At 40.0% G+C, this 13,217-nt stretch overlaps 1 protein-coding gene across 8 annotated transcripts in view; it reads left to right on the top strand.

Annotated features, from left to right (window-relative positions):
- Positions 1-1,865: 1,865 nt before the first annotated feature.
- USO1 (USO1 vesicle transport factor) overlaps positions 1,866-13,217 on the top strand; it is a gene marked incomplete at its 5' end in the record, with an annotated part of 90,737 nt that continues 79,385 nt past the window's right edge. For all 8 annotated transcript variants that reach the window (XM_079713988.1, XM_079713992.1, XM_079713991.1 and 5 more), the window contains one exon: positions 1,866-1,931. In XM_079713988.1, coding sequence (XP_079570114.1) covers positions 1,866-1,931 — 66 coding nt within the window. The remainder of the gene's footprint in view (positions 1,932-13,217) is intronic.

The raw sequence follows: 13,217 nt of genomic DNA, 5'->3' as shown, positions 1-13,217 counted from the left end.
ACGCGCCACAACTACTGAAGCCCACAAGCCTAGAGCCCATGCTCTGCAACAAGAGAAGCCACCGCAATGAGAAGCCCGCGCACTGCAACGAAGAGTAGCCCCCGCTCGCCGCATCTAGAGGAAGCCTGTGAGCAGCAACAAAGACCCAACACAGCCAAAAATAAATAAAAATAAATTTAAAAAAAAAAGTCTTAAGGAACTAGCAGGAGTTTCCTTGATGAAGTGGAGGGAGGGGAAGGGCATATCCAGGCATATATCCAGAGTATGTGAGGGAGACAGGAGCTAGAAAGACAGTCAAGAGCCAGAACATAATAGGCCTGTACACCAAGCTAAGGAGTTTGGATTTTATTATGGAGAGAATGGGCAACAACTGGAGGACTTTCAGAAGCAGATCAACACGGACAGATGTTTTGTTATTGTTAGGCTCACCCAAGGGTGGACTGCAGATGACTGGAAGGAAGCCAGGGCGTGAATGCAGACAAACTAGTTAGGAAGCTATTGCCATAATCTTGGTGAAAAATGACAACATAAACTATGTCAGAAGCAGAGGGCATGGAGAGCAGAGACCTATTTGAGCAATATTCTATAAATAGACATGACAGGATTGACTACTGAACACATGGGGGTGCAACCCAGAGTTTCAGATTCCTCCCAGCTTCCTCCTTCTAGCTTAGGCAATTATTTGGCTAGTGGTACCAAAGAGCGTGTCAGGGCACACAGAAAAAGCACATTGATTTTGTTTTCTTTAAGGGAGGCCGGGGAATCTGAGACCTGTGGGGCATGCAAGTGGAGACGTGTATTAATCAATTAGCTAACTAGACCCTGCGCTTTTTAGGTTCAAGATATTTATTTACAAGACTACTCCATAAGTGTGTGTACCTGGCACTCTCATTTCGAAAGAAACAAGGCATACCGATTTGAAAAATGCCATTTTTCATGCTAAAAAAAAAAAACCACACTGAAAATGTTGGGGTTTAGAGTTAATAACAAAACGTCATGCTACTAGCTGCCGAACTGACACGGCAAATCAATGTATTTTCTCTAGTAAGTTAAATGCAGGGTTCGAGTGGTTTCCTCCCCACACCACAGGAAAATAGCGGTGTACCTGGTATTTAGATCCAGGAATTCCTTTTAGCAGGTTGGAAGAGCAAGAGCTGAGAAATGCGCCCTCCCGTGGCAGTGGAATGAGGGGGCTCTAGCACCCTTTTTACCACCAAACAAAGCCCTGTAAAGAAATGCAATTTGCGGGGACAAGAAGGCCACAACGCCAGTACTGCTACACCGCGAAACCAAAAGAACCCTTCCAGGGGCCGGGAACCCTTACCTGTCACGTCGGCCGAAGGAAAATTTCACTTTCGACTCAACAAAATACGACCCCAGATTTGACAGCTTGCACTAAGTCCGCTCGGCGACAATTAAACACCCTGCAAGCCAAAATGCGTACACTATCCGGATCCTCTCCAGCTGGCAGGGCAGGGCTCGGACCACGTGGGTGGTTGGGACCAGCCCGAGCGACCAGCGCAGGGCTGGGGTAGGAGGCGTGTCCTTGCGGAGGGAGGCAGGGCCTGCGCAGTGGGCGGGCCTTGGGCGGACCCAGGCTGCCGGCCTCCTCTCGCCTGCTTTCCCCCTTGCCTTCGCCCTTCGAGCAGCCACGTAATGCCACGTCCCCGCGCATGCGCATTTCGACAGGTGGTGGAGGCTGTTTCCGGGCTTAGGGGGCTGGAGCTGCTGCCGAGTAAGAGGCGGTGTTGGCGGCGGCCGGAGACCGCTGAGTGCGGGCTTGGGGGGCCAGGCCCTGCGGAGGACAGGGGAAGTTATCTTTTCTTTCCCGACGGGGCCGGTGGAGCCGGTGGCTGAGCGGCAAGATGAATTTCCTCCGCGGGGTTATGGGGGGTCAGAGTGCCGGACCCCAGCACACAGAAGCCGAGACGGTGAGAGGAGCGGCGGGTCCGGGACTTGGGAAGGGTCCGGGCAGGAACAGGGACGGAGGACTCGGGGGCCCGGAGGTCACCTCCCGCGCGTCACCATGGGCCGGGAGTCCACATGCCTCCTCCCCCTTTGCCCCCGTGCCTTTCTTCCTCTCCTGAAACCCCCGAGTTGTTTCCTCACGCCCCCAGCGAAACCCCCAGCGCGGCGGCTCGGCCCTGCTGACAACAGCTCCGCAGGCCGCTTGGTGGTGGTCCGCGGGTGGTACCGCCCGGGAAGTCATTGATCCGGGGCAGGGGTGGCCCGACCTGTCTCCCACGCCCCTCGGGGCCGCGGGCCTGTCCCTCCCGTTTCGCCAGTGTCTACACTGGCGGTGAGGAAAGTCCAGCTCCCTCCCTCGCGGTCTGGAATGGGGCTTTGGGGAAGACTGCAAGAAGGTTTAAAACCCAGCTGTTGACCAAAGCAGTTGGCTAAGAATAATACGATAGTTTGGGCACAAAGCTGCCTGCCCCTGTCCCTTCAATTGGAGACAATTCGTTCTGCCAGGTGTTATTAGTTCGGACCCCGTTTTTCAGTCTTACCCAAATATTTGGGAAATACTCCCTCGGACGTTGTAGGGATCTTTCGCGCTCAAACTGCTTTGGAAACACATTTCCCTTCCATTCACCCCATTCAGAAGTCTGAACTCGTGGTAACAGGATTTGCAGCGTCACTTTAAAAAAATTGTTAGCTACTACAAACAATATTTGATAAGTTGGTTCGATTTTAGGTTTAGGATAAACTTTCTTCGAAGTTTGGTTGTCTATTAGAAATGAGTGTATATGACATTTTTTTAAGCTAAGCTTTTAATTTGAGAGTAATTTTAGATCTACAAGAAAGTGACTATGACTTTTGGAGGGGGCTGCGTTGGGTCTTCATTGCTGCGCGCGGGCTTTCTCTAGCTGCAGCGAGCGGGGGCTACTCTTCGTTGCGGTGCACGGGCTTCTCATTGCGGTGGCTTCTCGTTGCAGAGCACGGGCTCTAGGTGCGCGGGCCTCAGTAGTTGTGGGACACGGCCTCAGTAGTTGTGGCGCATGGGCTCTAGAGCGCAGGCTCAGTAGTTGTGGTGCAAGGGCTTAGGTGCTCTGCGGCATGTGGGATCTTCCCGGACCAGGGCTCGAACCCGTGTCCCCTGCATTGGCAGGCAGATTCTTAACCACTGCGCCACCAGGGAAGTCCAAAGTATGACATTTTAAAGGTAAACTTTGGGTAGTATTCGTAGACATTACTGGGTTGTCTATGAACATAGATCCCATGTTCAGTGTTACTGGGATCCTGAAGGGTAAATAATAGCTTTCATTTGTCAAGCTCTTACCTTGTGCTGGGTACTGTGCTCTTTATAGTTCACATTCTCCTTAGATCCCTAACCACCCTGAAAGATAGGTGATAGTATCTTCACTTTACAAATGAAGAAATGAGGCTTAGAGAGGTGAAGTAACTTGACCTAGGTCACACTGCTAGTAATGGAGCAGAGATTCAACCAAAGTTTGCCTTACATCAAAGCCTAGGCTTTATTGCTGCTGCCCCGTATTTTAATACTTATCTGGTAATTTTGGAAATTTATATAATTATTAGCACTAACCTCACAAAATCTGAGTTAGAACTGTTTAAAGCAGAAGCTGAAAGCTGGTGAATCTATCTTCCTTCATTTGAAAATCAGGAGATTTCACATACAGACACACACGAACTGATATTTGGCTTCTCTTGTCTTCTCTTCAAGGCAGCTGAGTTGCGCTCTTAGAAGACAACGCTCTCTCCAGGTTACCATAGTCACAGCCCACCCCTTCAGCTTTTGTTTGTGTATTTTATCTGTCTGATATTTTTCTTTGAGGCACCAAGTTTTATAGTGTGGTTTATTAGAGCTTGCTTTGGAGTTAGACCCTTATTTGAATTCTTGCCTTCCACCCCTAATTGGATTGAACAGGCAAGAGATGGCTAAAACCTTATGAGTAAAATGAGGAAAATGCCTACTCTGACGGGTGTAATGAAGTTAAGTGAAATAAGGAATAGAAAGAGCCTGAGACTTAGTATGTGCTTAATAAAGGCTAATTTTTATTACATGTGTTTAGGGAAAGAATACTCTTTTTGTTATAGTTAGTCTTGGCACAATGACTTCTATAGAAAAGGTGATGTACAGTTAACTGGGTATAGGATTTTAAAGCTGAAAGGCCCTTTGCAGATCATCCAGGTGGAACCCCCTTATTTTACAAGTTAGGAAACTGAGGCACAGAGCACTAAAGCAACTTGCACAATATTGCAGAGCTGAGACTAGAACACTTTGATCTTGCCATAGTGAATGGAACAACATAGCTTTTCTATCATGATTTCAAAGTGAAACTTGAGTATCAGATGTGTATCTTGTATATATAAACTGAAAGGAAAGTTGGGGGGAGTCCTTGTTCTTGCCTAACTTTGAACGTGTATACTCAAAATGGGAGAACTAATATGTCTTCTGATGAGAATTAATAGTTTATTCTGAGTTACAGTATGAATAAAATTTATTTCACCATCTCATTCCATCAGGAAGAATAATTGGTATAAGGGGTCATGGGTCACTAATTTAGAAGTATTTATAGAGCATCAATAGAGTGTGTTGGTACAATATTAGATCTTTTAATTGGTGATTTGAAGTGACCTGGATATTCCAGTTGCCAGAGCTTAGAATATCTAACTTCTGCATTATCAGCTAGTATTTTGTAGGTTTGTCCATTCCTGCAAAATTAAATTATTTTCATTGTGGTTTTCCATCTTTTTTGCTATTCTCATCTCTTTCCAGTGGAAAGCCTCTTTTCATTGTCTAAATTCTACTTCTCCTTTAAATCCATCATCGATCCCTTCCCTGATTTGCACCCCTTACTTCTTTCCCCCACCAAACTGCATAGAATCTCTTTCCCCTCTGAGCAATCTTCACAATTTAAGTAGATTGTGCATTTCTTAGGCCCTTTACCATTTTCTACCCTTTAAATCTGTGCCATCTCTTCTGGACTCTTAAGCGTCTTTTGGTCAGTGTTCATATATATTTTATTTTTATTTTTAATTAATTAATTAATTATTGTCTGCGTTGGGTCTTCGTTGCTTCATGCGGGCTTTCTCTAGTTGTGGTGAGCAGGGGCTACTCTTCGTTGTGGTGCGCGGGCTTCTCATTGCGGTGGCTCCTCTTGTTGTGGAGCACGGGCTCTAGGCCCATGGGCTTCAGTAGCTGTGGCACGCGGGCTCAGTAGTTGTGGCACACGGACTTAGTTGCTCCGCGGCATGTGGGATCTTCCCGGACCAGGGCTTGAGCCCGTGTCCCCTGCACTGGCAGGCGAATTCTTAACCACTGTGCCACCAGAGAAGTCCTTGTAGATATTTTAATCTTTGTTTTTCCATAGTAATACTAAATAAATATTTGTTAAATGAATTAATTATGGTGTTATGAAAGAAATCACAGATCTGTAATCATAGCAGCTTACCAATTACTAGGTGCTGAAACAATACTTTTTAAAGACTGTAGGAATCAAAGTTCAGGAATGATTGAAATTCATTACGTCAAACTTTTTACTTAAAGGATTTTTCAGGTTTGCCGTGCTTTGACTGCTTTCCTGCTTTTTCTTAACTAAAGTGCCTTCTAAATGTGTGAGTTGTATTATTGCTTGCATAGTACCTAGCTTTTCATACTTAGTTAAGAGTAACTTTGGACTGGTATTAAGATGTTCTTTAGAAACAAAATAGTAAGTATTTTGTGTTTGTATCATATGATAGTCAATAATTCTATAAAGTTTGGAATATTTTAAGCCTAGAATTTCATTCACATTAAACCTTTCCTGTTTTAGAGTCAAATACTTTTTTTTTTTTTTTTTTTTTTTTTGTGGTACGCGGGCCTCTCACTGTTGTGGCCTCTCCCGTTGCGGAGCACAGGCTCCGGACGCGCAGGCTCAGCGGCCATGGCTCACGGGCCCAGCCGCTCCGCAGCATGTGGGATCTTCCCGGACCGGGGCACGAACCTGCGTCCTCTGTATCGGCAGGCGGACTCTCAACCACTGCGCCACCAGGGAAGCCCTCAAATACTTTTTAATTTGATTTCTCTTTTTTACTTTAGTAGAGAAAGGCACTGATTTCTGATGATTGAAGCCTCCTTAGCCTTGGCATACTTTGCTAGGTCCAAATAAACACTAATTATAGTAAAAATCCTACTCATTCTTTTGAGTGGTCAGACGTGCTTAATTTTCCATCTACCTTCCAACTAATATCTTTTTTTAAAAGCGAGTTTCTTGGCAAATTCCACGAAAAGTGTTAACTACATTCAGTGATAAATCGTGGAGGGGGGGGTTCTCTTCTCAAATTGTGTCCCAAGGCATGAAAGTTGCAAAAGTCCAGAAAAGATATGCAGAATTACTCTACTGTTAAGGCATCTCTTTTTCAATCAGACTTTGGTCAGCTGGCTTAAAAAGCAAAAGAGCTAACAATATGGACACAGCTGTAGTTTCTTTTAATAAAAATTGTTATTAAGGAATGTGCACTTAAATTTAGACATGGTTTTGGTTTAGTCAAGCACATTAGATACCACGTTACTATAAATGTGTAGCCTGAAACTCCTGTATCTGGATTCCTGTTTCATATTCTACATTAATAACCAGGTCAGTGTAGTAACTGGTATGTGTTTTCTCTCTTAGCTCTCTTACAATAACAGTGTCAGAGAAAGCCTTAATAATGATTTGTGTTTTGATTACTTCTATACCCAACCAAAGATGTCTCTTATATTCTTTTTAAGTAGTGTCTATTGAAAACTACATTGGTTGTTTTTTTTTGGGGGGGGGGATAAATTTATTTATTTATTTATTTTCGGCTGCGTTGAGCCTTCGTTGCTGCCTGTGGGCTTTCTCTAGCTGCAATGAGCGGGGGCTATTCTTCATTGCGCTGTGTGGGCTTCTCTTTGAGATGGCTTCTCGTCGCAGAGCATGGACTCTAGGTGCGTGAGCTCAGTAGTTGTGGCTCCCGGGCTCTAGGCGCGCGGGCTCAGTAGTTGTGGCTCACAGGCTTAGTTGCTCCGTGGCATGTGGGATCTTCGGGCTGGAACCCGTGTCCCCTGCATTGGCAGGTGGATTCTTAACCACTGCGCCACCAGGGAAGTCCCTACATGGCTCTTTTGAAGGTTTATTATGTATAGATTATTTGTATCATTTAAAATTTGCATACCAAAGCATGTCCCAAAGAAAGTGAGTAGATGTACTTAAAAGGGTTCTGTTACTAAAAAAGTGTGTACTGAGTGATGGTCAAAAACAAAACAAAAAACCTGATACTTATACAAGGTTTATTAAACAGGCACTGTGTTATATTTTCAAATATTTTCAAGATGGAGATAAAAAGTAAGTTGTGTTTGCCAAATCTAATTGATGATATACATTTTTTCCTCCAGGAAACCTCGTAGGTCTACTGTTCTGAGGAACACATTTTGGTTACTATTGTCCTAAATGATATATCTTTTTAAAGGAATGCTACATTTTAGAAGTCCTTCATTATCATCAGTTTTATGGAGTTCATGAAGTGTTGCCCATTTGGCTGCCTAAAAGACACAGTAATTCCTGATGCTTTATGGTTTGAGAAGTAATTGTAATCACTTCTGAATTATCTTTTAGGATAGAATGTAAGAATTTCTTATATAAATTTGTTTCTCTTTTTACACATTTATCTCTTATTATTTATACTGTTCTGTCTGATTTTTGTGTTGTAGATATCATAGAAAAGACATGCTTATATTTTTATACCTCAGGCAGAAATGCCATAAACATTCTTTGTGTAGAAAGTTAGTCACCAAAAAAAAAAAAAAAAAAAAGTTAGTCACCTTTAATTTGAAAACTTTGGTAGTGTTAGACGTTGAGATGCTAGCATTTGTTATTTGGTAGAGAAGTTTCATTATGATGCCTTGCTTAAAAGGGTGTGCTTTTGGAAAACATAGTTCATTTCTGAGAGAAAGCATGGAGAATAAATGCAGTATATTATGTCAGCTAACTTATTGGTAATTGTAATGGAAATAGATTGTGTTAGGTTTATGCATTTATCTGCAGAAAGACTGTGTTTGACTGTAACGTTCCTACTTTTTTTTGTTTAGATTGTAATAATTTAGGTCATCTGAAGATAAGTCTGGCTTTTGCTTTTTTTTCTTTTTGGAAAATCTTCTCAGTAGTAGAGTTTGAGTTAAAGCAAATTTCTAGCTCTTTTTTGTATTTGAAAACACTAATTTTTTTATTCCAGTAAAACAATATAAATGAATTGACTGTTGATTAGCATGAATTATTTTAGTCCTATAGTCATGGTTGGGGAAGTTCTCTCCAAAAAAGTTATAACTATGTTTTAAGCTTCATGAGGCAAAGTTATATCAAATAAGTTGGTATTAGGTGCTTGATAAATATTTGTTGAATAAATGATTGAATGGTTGAATTCAATTTTTTTAAATTGACATTCCTGACTTTCATTTTTGCATGTCAGTTAAATAGTTACTGAATACTAAAAAAAATATGGATTTCTATTAGGAATTGTGAGAAAATATTGCAAACTACATTATGTCAGTGTCCTTTAAACGTGGCTCACCAACCTAGTTTTATGCCATCTTCTTTTTTTCCCCTTTTACTTCTCAGGGGTTTTTTAGTTTCACATTCCTCATCTCAGGTTTTTCTTTCCTAGTCACTCCTATTCCCATTGCTTCTTTTTTGGTCTCCTTTGTGTATTACTGAATAAAAATAAATGACACTATTAGTAAGCAAAACAAACAAACATTAAATTTGGATTATAAGGTTGTAATTCTGATTATGCCCAATTTATCAATTATTAATGGAATTTTTTGTTCTTTTCATATTTTTCTTAATAAGCGGAATTGTGAACCTCACGTGGCAATTACTGAAAACAAGAGTCCTGAAACATAGTCACCTGCATGAGGTTATACATATTAGTTTACTAATTAGCTTTTTATTTTATTACACAAAATGACAAACAATACTAGTAGTAAAGTTTAAGTTTTCTTTGACTACCATCTCCAATTTCAGTTCTCTTTCCTGAAATAACCACTATTCTTAGTTTGGTATAAATCTTTCCAGACCTTTATGAATAATCATGCAGTATAGAATTATATATTTGTATGAGCATATTTGTCTCTGTTTTTCACAAATGATACACTGTTTATAGTGTTCTACAGCTTATCTTTTTCATTGATTGATATGTCTTAGAGATCTTTGCATGTTAAAACATACAGCTACTTTATTAGAAATTATTTAAAATATCAGATTTTTAGTTGCTTTTCTTAATTACACTATATCCTCTTCTAATAGACTATAAAAGCATCTTGATAACAGGATCCATATCTAATTCATCATTGTATTTATCTCTGATTAACTCTAATACCTAGTTAGCATAGTATGAATTAGTTGAAATACTGCTGTCTCTTAAGTTTTTCCTTCTTATCACCCCTTTCTGATCCTTTTAAATAAAGTTAACTCTGGGTTAAATTTTACTCATTCATATTTTTTCTCTTTAGAACTGTTTTTTGTTAATATGTAGTATTCTGTTGTTTAATGCAAGAATCACAAACTCAAATCCCAACAGTGTCAGTTGGGTAACATCATTGTTCAGTGAAACAGGTCGGGTTAGAGAAGAGAGCAGAGGTCTGGGATGAAACTGGAGCCTGCATATCCTGCCTTGAGAGTGTAGCTAGTGCTCAGCTTCAGCCAGTTGTTGCAGAGAGCCAATTTAATGGCTTTGAATCTGGTCCCACCACATACTAGTTCTGTGAACTTGGACAAGTCACTTCCCCACTGTGCTTCTGTTTCCTTATCTCTAAAATGTGGATAGTAATAGTGCCTATCAATAGGATTTTGGTGAAGATTAAATAAATTAAAAAGTATACAGAATTTTAGAACATAGCTGGCACATAGTAAGTGCTATACATGCTGTATTTTAACAGTTCTGTAATGCACTTTAGCATTTAAACATCTCTGAAATCAGGTTGCATCTTGTAATTTGGTGGTATTTCTTTTTTCTTGGCAATACATTTAAAAAATGGTAGATCTTATAATCATTGGCTTCTTAAATTGTATGAAATACAGTGTTAGCTACCATTAGCTATCAGGCTAATGTTTTTCAAGAAAAGGTAGAAATCTGGAGTTTTATATGAAGTCTTTTGATTTTGAAATGTTGGCTTAAAAATTATTTTAAACACTGTATAGGCCAAATAGATTTTTTCAGAGGTTTATAGCAAATAACTACATTATTACTAAATAGGTAAAATTGAGTATTTTTAACATATTCAAAGTTTTGAGTATTAAGTAGCCTTAGAATTTATCTAGTTTATTCTTCCATCTTGTAGATAACGAAACTGACTTAGAAAGCTTGTATCTAAGATACAGTCAATCCTTGTTATTCAGATTCTATATTTGTGAATTCATCTACACGCTAAAATTTGTTTGTAACCCCAAAATTAATACACGCAGCACTTTCACACTGATTTGTAGACAGATGCAGAGTAGCAAAAAATCAGTCACTGATGTGTGCATTCCCAACTGAGGTCAAACAAAAAGATATTCTGCGTTCTTGTTTCAACTCTTATACTGTAAACAAGTGTCCCTTTCAAAGTCTGTTTAGTGTCATGTGTTTTGCATTTCTGTGCTTTTAAAAAATTTTTGCTGTTAAAACTGGCCCCAAATGTAGTGCTGAACTGTTGTCTAGTGTTCCGAAGTATTGTATAAGAAAGCTGTGATGTGCCTTGTGGAGAAAATATGGGTGTTAGATAAGCTTACTCAGGCATGAGTAATAGTGCTGGTAGCTGTGAGTTCAGTGTTAATGAATCAAGGGTATATATTGAATAAGATGTCTTTAAACAGAAGCACACGTTAAACAAGGTTATGTAGTGGATCCATTGATGAAAATGTTACCAGAGACTCACAGGAACCTAGCACTGTATTTCCTTTAGGCACAGCAGTTCAGTGTCTGCTAATTCAGTGTTCATGGTGACTATAGAGCATAACTATTATGAATAACAAGAACCAACAGTGTTCAGAAAGTAGATGAACAGTGAGTCAATCAGGTGGTATGTTAGAGCAGGTAATAGAATCAAAGCAAAGTCTAACATATTCTGGAAATTTCTTTAAACGTTTGTGTTATTGAAGCAGTAGTTGAAAACATGCTTATTATAAATAATTCAAATCAGTATATAGTCTAAAGTTGCCCCTTTCTTCTTCCTTTCACGATCTTATTTCCCATTACCAGGAGTAATCTCTAATGAAGTTTGTTGTACATCCTTCCAGAGTGTTTTCTTTGCATTTACCAATATGTTTGTTACACAAATGAGTTTCTTTATGAGTGAAATAGTTATATTCATAGCTATTTGGTTTTTTAAAATTTTAACAGTAGTTATTAGAATTTTTCTATTTACTAATCAATGAACATAGTTTTTTTTAGAGAGTTTTTAAAAATGTAAGTTTCTTTGTTTAAAGCAAATAGACAGAAGTATCTTTTCCTGTTGTTAACAGTACTCTATTCTGTAACCTTACATATCTTGACTGTACTGTTGACCTTTAAACAACACCAACGCTCTGCACAGTAGAAAATCCTCCTGTAATTTAATTTATAGTTGACTCTATATATCCACGGTTCCTCCATGTCCTCATATCCTCGGATTCAACCAACCGAGGATCACATAGTACTGCAGTATTTGCTACTGAAAAAAACTGAGTATAAGTGGACCTGCGTAGTTCATAACTGTTGTTCAAGGGTCAACTGTATTTATATCTGTTGATTCAGGCAGAAAATCTGGGAAGGTTACTTGTTTGAAGTCTACAGAATGGTCATCTGAAATGTGGTGCCTTGGTAGTATGCTGTGATAATGAGTACTTTGGTAAAAGGCGTAGGGACAAATATTTCTGATTTTTTCCTAAAGTAGACTGGATTAATTTTTTCTGTATTACAACTCATTCTTTTGATCAATAATGGCAGCAAAATGTTAACTGAAAAGGAGCAGGATGGCATTGAAATCTGTGGGATTTAAACTTGTACTTCCTTTCTAATGCTCCCATCATGTAGGTAAGGGTGTTGAGGACTAGGGCAAGAGTCTGTGACCTCAAACAAATAGTAAATTTATAAATTTTGCTTTAAACTACTAAGTGACCTCCTTGGTCGGATTCTGAGAGAGTGAGTGAGTTGCTAGCAACAAAGTCTCTCACCTCAGGATCCCATGTGGGACATTGAATAAACATATCATTCAACTCTAAAATACTGTCCTTTTTCCTTCTGATGGTAACATCCTCATTCACTCTGCTGCCCTACTTTTCCACTTGCTTCATTTTTGTTACCAATTACCCACACGTCCGCCTATATCCAAATCGTTGCTTAACTTGGGACCTTCTGACCAGCTATGCTGTCCAAAGTAGTACTTTCCACCCAGTCTCTGTCTTATTTCCCTAATCATTTCCCTCAGTGCACTTATTATTTTCTGTATTTATCTTGTTTTTAATTTATTCCGTTGTCTCCTTGCTATTATAATTTCATTTGAGTAGGTACCTTCTGTAATGATTCACTGCTGTTTCTCCAAAATAGAATTTTGCAGGGCCCAGCAAGATATTAAGCACTTTAATAGTATTTCTCAAACTGACTGTGGTGAAGAACCAGTTGGATTGTTTTTTTCCCCCCAATTTCCAATTCATCACAAACCAATACTTTTGTAAAATATAATAAAAATGAATTTATAGGAAAATGAAATGACAATACATACATACTCACGGACATACAATATACAAGCCCAATTTTTTTTCTTTTTATTAAACAACCATAAAGGTATCCAGTTGTTATAGAAGTTTCTAGTGCTTAGTCCCAGTTTCTTTCTTTTTTTAAAAAAAATTATTTATTTATTTTTTTGGCTGTGTTGGGTCTTTGTTGCTGCGCGTGGGCTTTCTCTAGTTGCAACCAGCGGGGGCTACTCTGTTGCCGTGCACGGGCTTCTCATTGCAGTGGCTTCTGTTGTTGTGGAGCATGGGCTCTAGGCATGTGGGCTTCAGTAGTTGTGGCACATGGGCTCAGTAGTTGTGGCTCTTGGGCTCTAGAGCGCAGGCTCAGTATTTGTGGCACACGGGCTTAGTTGCTCCACGGCATGTGGGATGTTCCCGGACCAGGGCTCGAACCCATGTCCCCTGCATTGGCAGGCAGATTCTTAACCACTGTGCCACCAGGTAAGTCCTCTTTTTTCGTTTTTATTGAAGTATAATTGACTTATAATATTATAATAGTTTCAG

This window comes from Hyperoodon ampullatus, assembly GCF_949752795.1.
Source record: "Hyperoodon ampullatus genome assembly, chromosome: 1".
Lineage (NCBI taxonomy): Eukaryota > Metazoa > Chordata > Mammalia > Artiodactyla > Ziphiidae > Hyperoodon > Hyperoodon ampullatus.
This window is presented reverse-complemented; position numbering and strand designations above follow the sequence as displayed.